Source organism: Rhinolophus hipposideros (genome assembly GCF_964194185.1).
Source record: "Rhinolophus hipposideros genome assembly, chromosome: 1".
Classification (NCBI taxonomy): Eukaryota; Metazoa; Chordata; class Mammalia; order Chiroptera; family Rhinolophidae; genus Rhinolophus; species Rhinolophus hipposideros.
Window position 1 is genome coordinate 84,859,361 of NC_138047.1, and position 13,635 is coordinate 84,872,995.

Here is a 13,635-nt window from a genome sequence, read left to right on the forward strand (position 1 = left end):
AATTGCCAAGACATGGAAGTAACCTAAGTGTCCATCAATAGACAAATGGACAATGAAGAAGTGGTACATATATACAATGGAATATTACTCAGTCACGGGAAAGAATGAAATCTTGCCATCTGTAACAACATGGATGGACCTAGCAGTTAAGTGAAATAAGTCAGACAGAGAAAGACAAATGCCATATAATTTCAATTATATGTGGAATCTAAAAAACAAATGAACAATTAAGACAGAACCAAACTCATATACATGAGAATGTTTTGATGATTGCCAGTTGGGAGGGGGCTTGAGGAGATGGATGAAAAGGAAAAAGGGATTAAGAAGTACAGATTGCCGGTTACAAAATGGTCATGGAGATGCAAAGTACAGCATAGGGAATAACGTCAATAATATTGTAATAACGATGTATGGTGTCAGATGGGTACCAGATTCATCAGGGCGATCACATTGTAAGTTATAATGTCTAATCACTATGTTCTACACCCGAAACTAATAACACTGTGTGTCAACTATAATTGAAAAATTTAAAAAAAATTATTAAAGAAGAAAAGAAATGCAGTTTAGTTGCCAAAAATCAGAAAAGGAAACCCATTCACTCGAAGGACATTGACATTTTCTCAGGTACATCTTCCTCAGCAGTATTTATTAATGCCCTCTTCTGTAAGTAGTCTTCTACTTCCTGTTCAGTTACTCTGGCTCACTTACCCCAACCCCAGCCTCCTTTTTCACACTTTCCTCCTCCTCCCCATCCGTAATGTTTTAGTACTTCCTTACTGAGATCAATTTAGCTTCTTTTCCAGCAGGATATAATACTGCCTCTTTGGGAGAGGGGAGAATAGACTAGCAAGATTCTAGCAAAGACAAGATCCTCTTAGGCAGGATGGAGAAGGGACCGCCCCTGAGAACTCGTGCATCAATACATCTGTCCTGACACGTTATGAAACACCCATGCGGTACCCAGACTGGGTGCCAGATCCAGAAAATCAGAATCTGAATAGAGTCAGGAACAGAGCTTGAAAAGCCAGGACATATTTCAGGAATGAAAAGTAAAGTCAGTTAAAAAACAGTGGGCATTTATAGCAAAACTACTCTCATGTACCCAATCTCTGACTTAGACCCTGCGTCCCACACACACTGTCCCTTCCCCTCACCTGCACACAACCTACACTCCCCTTCCATGTATTACCATCCCAGTAATCGTGACATTCCCTTTTGGAAATCCATTCTTTCCTTCTGACGTACAATGTCCAAAGCCCCAGCCCAACACTTCTACTACCTAAAACACAGTGCTGGCAAGTCTCTTTAAAGGAAGCAGAGATTTTTACTCTTTAGATAAAGAAAAGGATTAAAATGTAAATACTCTTACGAGTGATCTAAAGGAACACTAAAGTGGGTGGCAAATACGATGTTTTCCTGAGTATGTCTTTTCATAGACGAGACAAAGCTGAAGGATTGGAGAAGAATCTCGAGATAATTTTCTTAGACTTTACATCTTTTTTAGGGCTGAGTCCAGGCAGAACTCTTGATTTCCCTGTGATGTGATGCGGCAAAGACCTAGTCAAGGTCACTCATGCAACCATAAGTTCTCCAGAGGATATTATCATTTCCTGCCCTGAACCTTGAAGGGGACCAAAGTTATGCCATTCTGATGCTGCCTTTTGGGACACTGCTTTCAAGCTGTTTGTTAAGAAACAAGATTCAGAAAGTCCCTTTGACCTCCCTGCTTTCCTGCCCAAGAGATTCAGATAGAAAAAAACCTGCTTTGGAAAGGAGCTCTTAGGATATTCCCTTTATCATAATTTGAATTAAATATGATAAATAAGAGGTCTTCAGGCAGAGGTCTGTTAGATAGATACCTCCTGGGTCCCACTGTTTCTGAGTAGCCCAGCAAGAATGCCCCCCGCCACGTGTGTTCTGCTCTTCCTCAGCTTTCTGTAAATTGCCCATTCTCACTTCTGAAATCTAGTACCCCTGTTTTCTCCTTTGTCCAAAATGTCACATATACCCAATGTTGTCTCATTGTCTTTGGAATTTTCATGCCTATGTGAATTCTCCATGCACATGTATTAAAATTTTGCTTTTCTTCTGTTACTTTGTCTCATGATAATTTGATTATTAGCTCAGCTAGAGAAACTTAGAAGGTGGGAGGAAAAGTATTAATATTTTTTAGCCCCCACAATGAAACTTAAAACTAGACTTCAACCCAGAACCTTATGCCACTCTGTCCTCATGTGCTCGGAAGGATATTCTTGGATTTTATGAGAAAATGTAATCTATGGTCCGATAAATCTGGGAACTTAATGGACTAATAGTACAACTCGAGCACAGCAGAGAAAATACAGTGTTCCCCTAATATAGTGGTTCTCAGAGTGTGGTCTGCATAATTTAGTAAAACAATATTTTCCAATAATTACAGAATCATGGATGTCTAAAAGATTCATTAAAGTGCAAGATAGAGCAATGGATCTTAATATAACAAAGTGCAAAAAGTGCTTTGGTATGGTTTCAGAGCTCATATTGCAACAAACCTTTAAGAAACTACTGCTTGTTGAGTTTTGGTAGAGTATTAAAGAAAAATTTTATTAAAAGGCTACAATATATTTTTTCATTTTCCTAGTCCATATTCATGTGAGGCCAACCTTTCCTCATATCCTAAACCAAAACAATACTTCACAACAGAATGAATGAAGAAGCAGCTGAGAATCCAGTAGTTGTCTATCAATCTACACATTAAAGAGATTTGCCAAAAAAAAGTAAAATTATGCCACTCATCACTAACATTTTTTTGGAAAATATGGTTATTTTTTCACAAAAATGGTATTTATACTAACATGTAAGGAACTTATGTTCAAGGAGATTATTTTAATAGTTAAATAAAATTTTAATTACGTAGTAATTAAAATAAAATTTTAATGAAATAATTGATTCAATTTTAAATAAATTAATGCCTGTATAATTTCCCAGTTTTACATTTCTAATACATTAAGTAGTAATAGATATAACCCATATAAACTACAGCTCTTTGGGATCCTCAATAATTTCTAAGGGTGGAAAGAGGTCCTTAGCTCAAAACGTTTGAGATGACGCCCTAATGTATTTTGATCATGGAAGCCTTTCTCTGTGGATCACCTTGACTATAGTCTATGGATCACACAATAAGAAACAGAATTTCATGTTGTGTGCATGAAATTACTCCTTTACGTGCCTCTTCTCCCTAGACATTTCTCAGTAAATTAGTTTTTATGTGGATCAATGGGTTTCCTCTCAGTTTTGTGCTTATGACCCTGGCAGTTAATGCGTAGATCTTCTCTGGTAAACCCAGTCGATGCTGACTGTATCTATTTAGAAGTGGTCCTAGTCTAAAGAATTATTTCACTGAGCAAATGTTACAAATAGGAAAGAGAAATGATGGCGTAAGTTAACATGCTCCTGTAGCACATACACGTAATCCTGTGTTATGAGATACAGCACTAGGGACATCCCAAAAACATAAAAGATACCATGTCAGTTACAATCATAGGCAATTTGGTTTACCATCCAGTTTCCAACAACAGGATCATGGCTCGAAGTGTCTATGTGACAAATCATTATTTTATGAAAGGAGCAGCATGACAGCAATTTATTACGATGAGTACTGACAATTTGTATTTGTAAAAATTGTATGCAAGCCAAAAGCAACTTAAGAAGTAATTCATATTTCTATGAACATAGAAATATGAATATAGAGTAAGGGCAATTCTTTATTTTTCGTAAGACTAGAAGCCCCAATTACAGAATTTAGTTATAAATCTCTACTTTCTGTCAGGTATCTCAATGACTGGCCTACTCTCAGATGGCTGTAAACGATTTTGGGAAAAGTCAAAAGTGTAAAGGGCTGAACAACTATTCCATGCAACAACTCTCCCCAAGGAAATTCAGTCCTTATATAGAGCCAGCCTGGAGTAAGGACAGGCTGTTCTGTCCTCTGATTCTCACTCTGGAATTTGCCCAAATAACAGAAACCATTAAGTTTATTTATGAAGTTTGTAAGTGTCTAGTTTTCAAAATGTTCCTTAAAGATGACCAGGATCCTATCCTGAGAGCTGAAGACATTCACTTTGATCTCTGTTTTCTTTTTACTTAAGACTAGAAATGAAATTAGCATATAATCTGCTTCCACTAAAACTTTCTTTGATGGACACTTTTTGTGGTTATAAATGCTTATTAATAAGTCCCAGGTCCTGTTCTACCTCATTTAGTCTTCCCACCAACTTTGTGAGACAGACTATAATTATCCCCATTTTACAGATGAGAAAACAGGCTCAGTGTTGGCCTGAAGCCACCCAGTTTATAGGTGGCAGATAGGAGCATAAGGAATAAAGGGAAGAAATAAAATGGAGTCACTACAGTCAAGATGCTAAATGCAACCAGGGTGAGGCATGAGGACACAATTCTATCCTTGTGTAAACCAGCCTGGGAACCCAAACTTTTGAACTTTTCAGTCCTATGTCGATACTTAGGTACACATCCAGCCTCCAGGAAGCCCTCTAATTACTCCCTGAAGGACTAAGGAAAGAATGTTCACATATCCAGACCATCTGAAATCCATTGTTCAGACGACCTGACATCCAGTATCCAGACCACACGTTACCTAGAGGATTACCATCTTGGACAAATCCAGAAGCTAAGAATACAGGGCTGATTTTTCTCAAGAATGTACGTTTTACTGTAAGAACCCTCAGATTTTCTTTCATCTTGAGAACATTATGCATATTGCCTAGTTGTGTCTCTGGTTTGCAAACCCTAAGATCCTTGAATAAATCTTCAGCATTTAATTCTAGCCAAAGCCTCCTGATTCATTTACATTCGGTCAACAACTGGAATCCAGGGAGTTAGTCCCTCTGAACCTCCAAACCAGCATGCTATCCTGCTGTTTGAGGATGCTATTTGAGATGCATGGACAATAACATTAAATGATTTACAATAAGCAGCTATCCACTTTTGTGGGTAATATAGTAATTTTAAGCTTAAGGTTAGCCCTTATTTCAAAAAGACTTCCTTACACTCTGGTGTGTTAGGCTCCATTCTCTGTCTTACCCATCATGCCCTATACACGGAAATGGTCTTTACCTATTAATGCTTCTGCCTTCCTTCTAGCCTGTACTAATATCCACTGGTATGGTGTCTGGAGCAGCAGTCACTGAATGAATGAGTAAAAAGAAACAAGGAATGACCAAATAAAATTGAATTTCCACAAATCTACTTAATCACGACGGACATTAATTTCCAGTTGAGTTCTGTGCACCCTAGACGGTATGTAAAACTTCCAGTGGGATGCAGGGAGAAAACATTAGCAATTCTATTTCTATTTACTGACCTTTATCACACGAATTGACACTGGCATCCTCAGACAGCCACACAGGGGGCCTAGCATGAGCATTCCTGGGTTCACAGGTTAGCAGTGGGGCCCTCAGCTGTTTCGGGTTAGCAGTAGGGCCCTCGCCTGTTTGTTTGCTTTCCGTAGACTACCAAATTACAGTTTACATGGGCCCAATTGAGAAAGGACTATATTTTCAATTTTATCTAAACTAACCCTCACAGAATGGACTTCAAATGAGTCCTGCACAGAACTGCAAAAATGCCAACAACAACGCAAGCACCAATGAACAGGAAAGTAGCAGCGCTGATGCCATTTTTACTATTTCTCATATAATATTTTTCTCAGCCACACCACAAGCTATAACAATAACAAACTAATCAGATCTAACATGAAGTTGGCAAAAAAAAAAAAAGGCCTTAAAGTATCAAAACTTAGATTCGTACCCACTATTCTTATGAATGGTCACAATGAACACTGTGCCTTGGGCAAGTGGCTAATTGTATTCTTATACAGTTTACAAATAAATATTTTTTATGAACAGGATCAAAAAACGGAGAGCTCACTGATCTAGAGCTTTGCTACTCAAAGTGCAACCTGCAGAGGAGCCAGTATCAGCATCACCTGGCAGCTCGTTCGAAATGCAGTCTGAGGTCCACCCCTGCCCGACTAGATCAGAAGATCCCCAGGTGATTCACGTGCATGCTTCTGTCCGACGAGCACCGCTTTAGGACATACTTCTTAAACGGTCTGAATCCTAACCGTTCAGCTTTTATTTATAAGTTTAGGCTGATTCGTCTTTTGAATATTTGAACTCAGAAAAATATAATTTCTAGTATCTGTTACTAAGTGTTCTTCAAAATTATAAAGAACCTATGCCCATAAACCAAAGATCCAATGATACAATCTATGTATAACTCACTGTTATGTCTTATTCACTCCAGTACATATAAAGTGAATGCCTGGACCCTCGCACAAGAAAGACCATCCAGTCCCATCTTAATCGTTTGATCACCCCCCACTTACTTTTGTTTGATCATCAGCTTTGAACACGTAGCAGATACTCCGCTTACTGGCTGCATCGTCCTTAATCAGACAAGCAAAGTAACTCGGGTCGTGACTGTTGTGAATCAGTTTATGCACACGCTGAGGCTTACACTCGAAGATGCTGGAACAGATCAGGGGATCCCATTGTTGACTTTTTCCTGGCTCGGGTTCACACCTCAGTCCGGAGGGTGAAATACAAAGCCGGACTTGCTTGCTACCAGGCTCCTTTCCGGAGGACTGCCCACTGAGCTGTCGCACCTCTGCCACGACCCACGGCAGCATGGGCATGGTGGTCAGAGAATGCACCGGCAAGGAGCCCACCAGCTGCAGGCCAAAGTCCACCCAGACCTCATTAGGAAACAGATGTTTCCTCGCTGTGAATGTGATTGCTTCCATCTTGGGAAAGGTCTGGAAACTCAGCAAAACGTTGCCACTCTTTTCTATTTTAGACCAAGCAATCTAGTCTATGTGCTTCTGGTGCAGAATCCTGGGGGGAGAAACACAGAGGCATTAGAATTTAATGAAGTCACAGCCATAGCAACTTTCAAAGAGTTATTATCTCAGAAGAACTTAACAGTCTGAAATTCAAACATAGGAAGAAATCGGCATTAGTTCAAATAAGCTGCTCTGCTGAGAAAGGGCTTTCTTGCAATTGCATTTCATATAAAACCTAAAAATGCCATAAATGACACACGACAGGTTACAAAGATCCCACCAGGAAATTCCTGTTAAACTTACGCTTCACAGAACCCACGCAGGCAAGCATGATAGAAAACAATATAATGCTGCTTGGGAAGCTTGACACCCTGTTGTATTAGTTACCATATGTTTCAAAGAGGTTTGTTTTTTAAGATAATCAAATTCAGTACTGGTAACTAGCCGCCCCCCCCCAAAAAAGTAATCTCACGAAGAAAAGTATCAGCTATCGCTCATCATCACAGTCTACAGACCAGTTTTAATCCCTTATCGCTTATGATACCACTTAAGTTTTAAAAGACTCTCCCTGATGTATGTAGTTCAGAGGTTCTGAATCACAAATTCAAACTCCATTAACAGGTACTTGGTGCATATTATGTTCCAAACACCATCATAAATATTGTTTTGCTTAATCATGTCCTATGAGCCATCACCCCAACACCTTGACCTTCCTCATCAAAACAGAGGGTGTTGCTTCTACTGGACCCAAACTCTCTGAACTGCCTTTCCCTCTCTATGGGCGATTTTCAACAACCGTATTTGATGTATCCTCACCCCTTCCTGTGCTTTTGGATGGCACAACCTTGCTGGCCACAGCTGAGCTGTCTACAGCATCTCAAGCCCTATTCTCTACTCATTTGCTCCCTGGATTTTCACCCTCCCATGTGTTCCCTGAGCACGTATACACATGCTGGGGAGAAAGTCAGTGAAGGCAGGGGGTCACATCTGTCTGATTCACCATGGTATCCTGGGGCTTAGCACAGCTCCTGACTCAATCCATATTTTAAAGGAGTGAATAAAGTCTCTCCCATACTGCTAATAAAGATATTTTCCCTTCACTTCAAACCTCCCCCAGCCATAGCTCCTCCTTCCCTACACACATTTCTTCAAGATAAAAGCTATGCCGTCTCCACTTCCTACTGTCCATCTACAATCTGGTTTGTGACTAGAAACACCAAGGAGCCACTGAAATTGCTCCTGTTAGGATTGCCCACAGCTTCTGGTTGTGAAATCCAAAGGGGCTTTTAAGTCCTGAACTGCAATGTCCTCTCCGCCGAATTTCTCAACGGTGACCTATTTGAAACTTCCAGTTCTCATCTTAGCTCTTGGGTTGCTTCTTTTCAGGTTCTTTGACAGCTTTCTTTCCCTGTTCCACTCCATTGTCTCCCCTCATTCCACCTGCTTTCTTTGGACAATCTCACATTCTAAGGGGGTTAACAACCACATTCTAACACTCCTACCTATGCTGCTGCTCACAGATTACTTATTATTAAGTACCAGGAATTTTGCATCTCATTTCATCTTCATAACAACCTTCATCTCTCACCTTAGTCTTAGTTGGAGACTATTATTGCCATATTTGTGACCTAGGAAACTGAGGCCTAGAGAGCTTGAGTTACTTGTCATGGGTAACATGGGGGAGTCTGCACCTTATTCTCAACCTATCCTCCGGAATGCTGCACGAGACTTCATCTACCTCTTACATTGTTTTGTACACCTGAAACTGAAAAAAAAAAAAAATGCATTTTCTACATATACCCTGATGATTCCCAAGTGTTTGTCTCCCCTTGAAACTCAAAAATTTCCAGATCAGTACAGGCCATTAAATATTTCTGTCTGGATAGTCTATAGGCACCTCAGTCTCAATGTAATTATTTTAAAACTAACTCAGTCTCACTTCCCTTGTTCTCAAAACTTCTCTTCCTTCCTATAAGCTATATCTCCACGACAAGCATCAACATGTATTTTATTGGCCACGGCACAAACCAGGGAGTCATTGTTATAGACTAAAGGTTTGTGTTCCCCTTACCCCCAAGTTCATACTATGAAATTCTAATTTTCAATATGATGCTGTTAGGAGGTCAGGCCTTTAGGAGATGATTAGGTCATGAGTGTGGAGCCCTCATGAATGGAATTAGTGCCTTTATAAAAGGGACCCAGCTCCCTTGCCCCTCCCATAGAAAAATGATGGCAGTCTATAAACCAGGAAGTGGGTCATCACCAGACACTGAATCTGCCAGCACCTTGATCACGGACTTCCTAGCCTCCAGAACTGTGAGAAAGAAATTTCTGTTGTTTATAAACCACCTGTCTGTGGTATGCTGTTATAGAAGCCTGAATGGATTAAGATAAGTCATTCAGATTCCTTCTTCGTCCTATCACTACTTCTAAACTGGCTCTACCAACATATATATATATATATATATATATATATATATATATATATATATATATATATATATATCTTATCTATTCTCAACTGGAGAAAAAGTACCCCAATCTTCAATCCATCCTTCACATATTTCCTAGAGTGATTTAACTGACACACAAAATTGATCATGTCACTCCTCTGCTAAAAAGTCCTTAATAAATAACTGCCCTATAACAATCTAAAGTCTTTTACATGGTATAAAACCTCTCTTCGGAATCTGGTCCTGTCTGTATCTCCAACCTCATATTCTCCCCTAAAATACCCTCCTTTGTGCACTGTTTGGTGAAGATAGAGAACTAGTCATGGTTCACCAAAGACGTTATTTCCCATGCTTCTGAGCCATAGTGCATACTGTTCGTATCTCCTAGGAACATATGACCTGTCACAAACTGCAAAGGGTCTGAAATTTTCCTCTACATGCAAGCTAACATGTTAGCCTGACACGTTAGCCTGCTGGTGGAAGACATGAGACTCCTGGGTCTGAGACAAAGGACTATGTATTGTTACTCAGAGCAATGCAGCAGCCAGGGAGTTAGCATCAGTTCCTTGACTCCCAATTCCCACATGCTGGCGACACCTGCATCCATACTGGGTTACAAGAAAGGCACCTGAGTTTGGGGAGACCAAATATTTTATAATGGGGAGTAAGTATGTCTGCTCCAGAGGGAGACACTATTTCTATCTTCCACGGCTGTTTGCTATTTTTAAAAAAAGATTGAAAAGGTAGTTCAGAACAGAAGCAGTGCCTTTGCTCGCAAGATATGTAGACCCACTAGAGACCCATGCAGAATTATCTCCCGAAGATCTGACTCTTGTCCTCTAAACTAGTTCCAACTCATATTTAAGTCATGGCTCAAGCAACTACCACCTGTTTCGTGCAAGGTGATTTAGGGCATCCTTTATGACTGAATGCCCTAATGTCTGGCTCACTTCATATCTAATCATCATACTCATTGTAGTCCCTCACCAAGACTGTAAGCTTCTTCAACTTTTAAGGTTTGAGATTTTTAAAATCAATAGGGAAATTCTAAACCTCTTCTGAACTAGAAAAGAAGGCTCTTCTTTTTACTCTATATGATATATATATATGATATATATACATATATGCTAAGAGCTTTTTAATATAATTTGAACACAGTTCAGAGCTAATTTTTTTCTTTCAAATGTTCAGAAGCTCAAATACCCCCACTTTATTTAGAGCGAAAACATATTTCATGAAAGTACATTCCCTGTCTCTTTTCCTTTAAAATACAGTTTATCTTGATGAATACAGACCTGAAGTTCATATGAGGTCTGACAATTAAGTTCGTGAACTTGTTGCAATGATGTTGCTAACCTTTTTTGATATCAGGGGGATTATTCATTATGAATTTGTACCAACTGGACAAACAGTTCACCAAGTTTACTGTTTGGCAGTGCTGAAAGGGCTGCATGAAAAAGTTAGACGAAGACGAACTTTTCGCCAACAACTCATGGCTCTTGCATCACGACAATGCACCAGCTCACACGGCACTGTCTGTGAGGGAGTTTTTAGCCAGTAAACAAATAACTGTATTAGAACACCCTCCCTACTCACCTGATCTGGCCCCCAGTGACTTCTTTCTTTACCCGAAAATAAAGGAAATATTGAAAGGAAGACATTTTCATGACATTCAGGACATCAAGGGTAATACGACGACAGCTCTGATGGCCAGTCCAGAAAAAGAGTTCCAAAATTGCTTTGAAGGGTGGACTAGGCACTGGTGTCGGTGCATACCTTCCCAAGGGAAGTACTTCGAAGGTGACCATAGTGATATTCAGCAAGGAGGTGCGTAGCACTTTTTCTAGGATGAATTCACGAAATTAATTGTCCGACCTCGTATAACCCTATAAATAATGTTCTCTCTCTCTCTCTCTCTCTCTCTCTCTCTCTCTCTCTCTCTCTCTCTCTCTCTCTCTCTCTCTCTTTCTCTCTCACCTACAGATGAAAGTGGCATTAAATGTCTGGCTCAGCTTCCACTCCTGTAACTGAATCTGTTTCAAGTTCTAACCGTTGACAGCTGCTAATCCCAAGACATGTTTAAAGAAGTACTAGAATTATTATAAAGCAAAGAGCCGGGACCTCACAATCAGTGTAGATGAGACACTTATTAATATGGTGGCAACAAGCATGACAGAATTACTTTTGCTTTTCTTATAAGGGAATATGTATACCTAGTGCAAAACAAAAAAATCCACAGTTCAGTCATTTCAATCATTTGGTAAGTAATCAGTCATCAAATGTGTTCTGCCGTTTCACTGACAAAACTATTTGAACGCCGAAAGTTTTCACTTTTCAACCGGCTGGGGCACATTCTTAGTATCTCTGTAAAAGGTAGATTGGATCTTAACACTGTTTACAAACTATCAAATAATAAATTCTACCTCAAACATAGCCATAATTATTTATGAGCACTTTTGATTCTGTTGATTCAAGGTAACTTAGACTAGGCAATTGCTTGTATTACATTTCAATAAAAAGTTGCATGAAACAGATGAGCTACTCAGAGAATACTAACAAACCATTAGATTATTTTTTAAGCCACGTCAATCTACATCATGTGCCTGCAACCTCTGACCATCCCGTAAGACCCAGGGAGAACCGACTCTTCCAAGGGGCCTCTTGCGCCTCATACGGTCACTAAGAATGTTCTTAGCTATGTTCTGTGTGTAGAAGGCCTATCCCTTGCAGAGACCATCTGTATGCTACACAACTCCTACCTACCACAGTCCCTAAATATGGTAGGCATCCCAAATACAAAGATGCTTCTTTTTTTAGAACAGATTCAATAATCTTGTTAGTGAGTCCTGCTATGCAAAATATTCCTGACAGCATGCACTTAGAATCATAAAAATTTAAAGCTAGAAAGGTCCTTTTAAACCATTTAGAAATTTCCCTCATATTTGAAATGAGGAAACTGGGTTCTGGAGAAGTTAAGTGGCTTGTCCAAATTTCGTGACAGAATTAGGACAAACCAAGTCTTTGACTCCCATCCAAGTGCTGCAAAGAACCTCAGTTTCCTCGTGAAAACACTTTCAAGTGTGAAGTTTAGAAAGCAAGTTACTTAACTTCTCCAAATCTTAAGTGTACTCTTATAAGCGAATGGAACAAGATCATCCCCAAGTTTTCTTCTATCTCTGAAATCTGATGAATCTAATTTTCATAATGTATAATACCAAATGTCCCCAACATTGTGTGGGGATAGAAAACTGCTCTCATCTTCCTGTCAAAAATATAAATGTGGAGGAGGAGGTACGTGAAGAAAGGATGGAGTTTATTGATCAGGAAGCAAAAGAAACAATGGTGGGAGTCAGTAGGCCACCATTGGGAACTCCCTCTCTTCCCAGCCCCCAAGTCACCCCCTCCTAGCCAACCACAAGAAGTAGGATGGGGACTTCCCAGGAGCTAATAATGCTGCAGCCTCCTCAGGTTCCACCCTCACCTCCTCCTCAGAACTGGTGGGAGGGGAGGAGGGAATGAACAAAGGATAAAGGGGTAGGTGTTAGAAGCTTCTAGCTCCAGGCCACTTTAGAAAACAGCTGATGCTGATTAGCTGTTGGGGACCCCTCGGTGGGCAGGGAGTCCCCAGGTGGCTACTCACCTCCTCTTGCAAATCAATGGTTTAATCTTTCTGTTCTTTAACCCAGATAGAGTGGGCATGCAGCTGAACAGAATTATTCTGCCACCTGAATACTCTACTCTCACCACGCAGTAAGACCACTGGCTTGGATAAACTATTTGTCCATTTTCTGCACAGAACCTCACCCAATCAGAGCAGCGTGCTGCTCACCCAGAACTGCCCACAGGTCCCTCTGAAGCAGTCATCTATTTCACCATCACAAGGAGCTCCTGGAGCCAGTGGTCCTAACCTTTTCATCATCAAGGACGCTCCCTCACTGGCGTGCGCCTGTCCAATTTAATGCATAACGATGTTGTGAATAATTTCCTTCCTATATAAATCAGAGCCAATTCAAGGCTAGTCATTTAGAATGCCACGGTCATTTTTTGTATTCTCTTCTTCTATACTGCACAGGATACAGGGGTACGGCTGGGGGTGTCTAGCTAGCCTCCAGGGGTTATGTATAACCTTGCCTCCTGTACCGAGGCTTTAAGTTATTCTCCTAAAAGTAACTGTTAACACCTAATAGCACTTACTATGTGTCTATTAACCAACTTAGCTCTCGTAACAACCTTAGACAATAAGGACTATTATCCTATTGGAATAAGGATTATGATAAACTATTATCATTATCAGCTCCAATTTAAAGATGAGAGATGAGATGGAAGATGCTGGCACAGAGA

The 13,635-nt window shown here is 40.1% G+C and overlaps 1 protein-coding gene across 3 annotated transcripts in view; it reads right to left on the reverse strand.

The window, feature by feature from the left end:
• TBC1D1 (TBC1 domain family member 1) overlaps positions 1 to 13,635 on the reverse strand; it is a 201,610-nt gene that overhangs the window by 183,628 nt on the left and 4,347 nt on the right. For all 3 annotated transcript variants that reach the window (XR_013993874.1, XM_081057659.1, XM_081057658.1), the window contains exon 2: positions 6,386 to 6,893. Coding sequence is in view for 2 of the 3 variants with exons in the window: in XM_081057659.1 (XP_080913785.1) it covers positions 6,386 to 6,802 (417 nt within the window). In the remaining variant the exon portion in view is untranslated. The remainder of the gene's footprint in view (positions 1 to 6,385; positions 6,894 to 13,635) is intronic.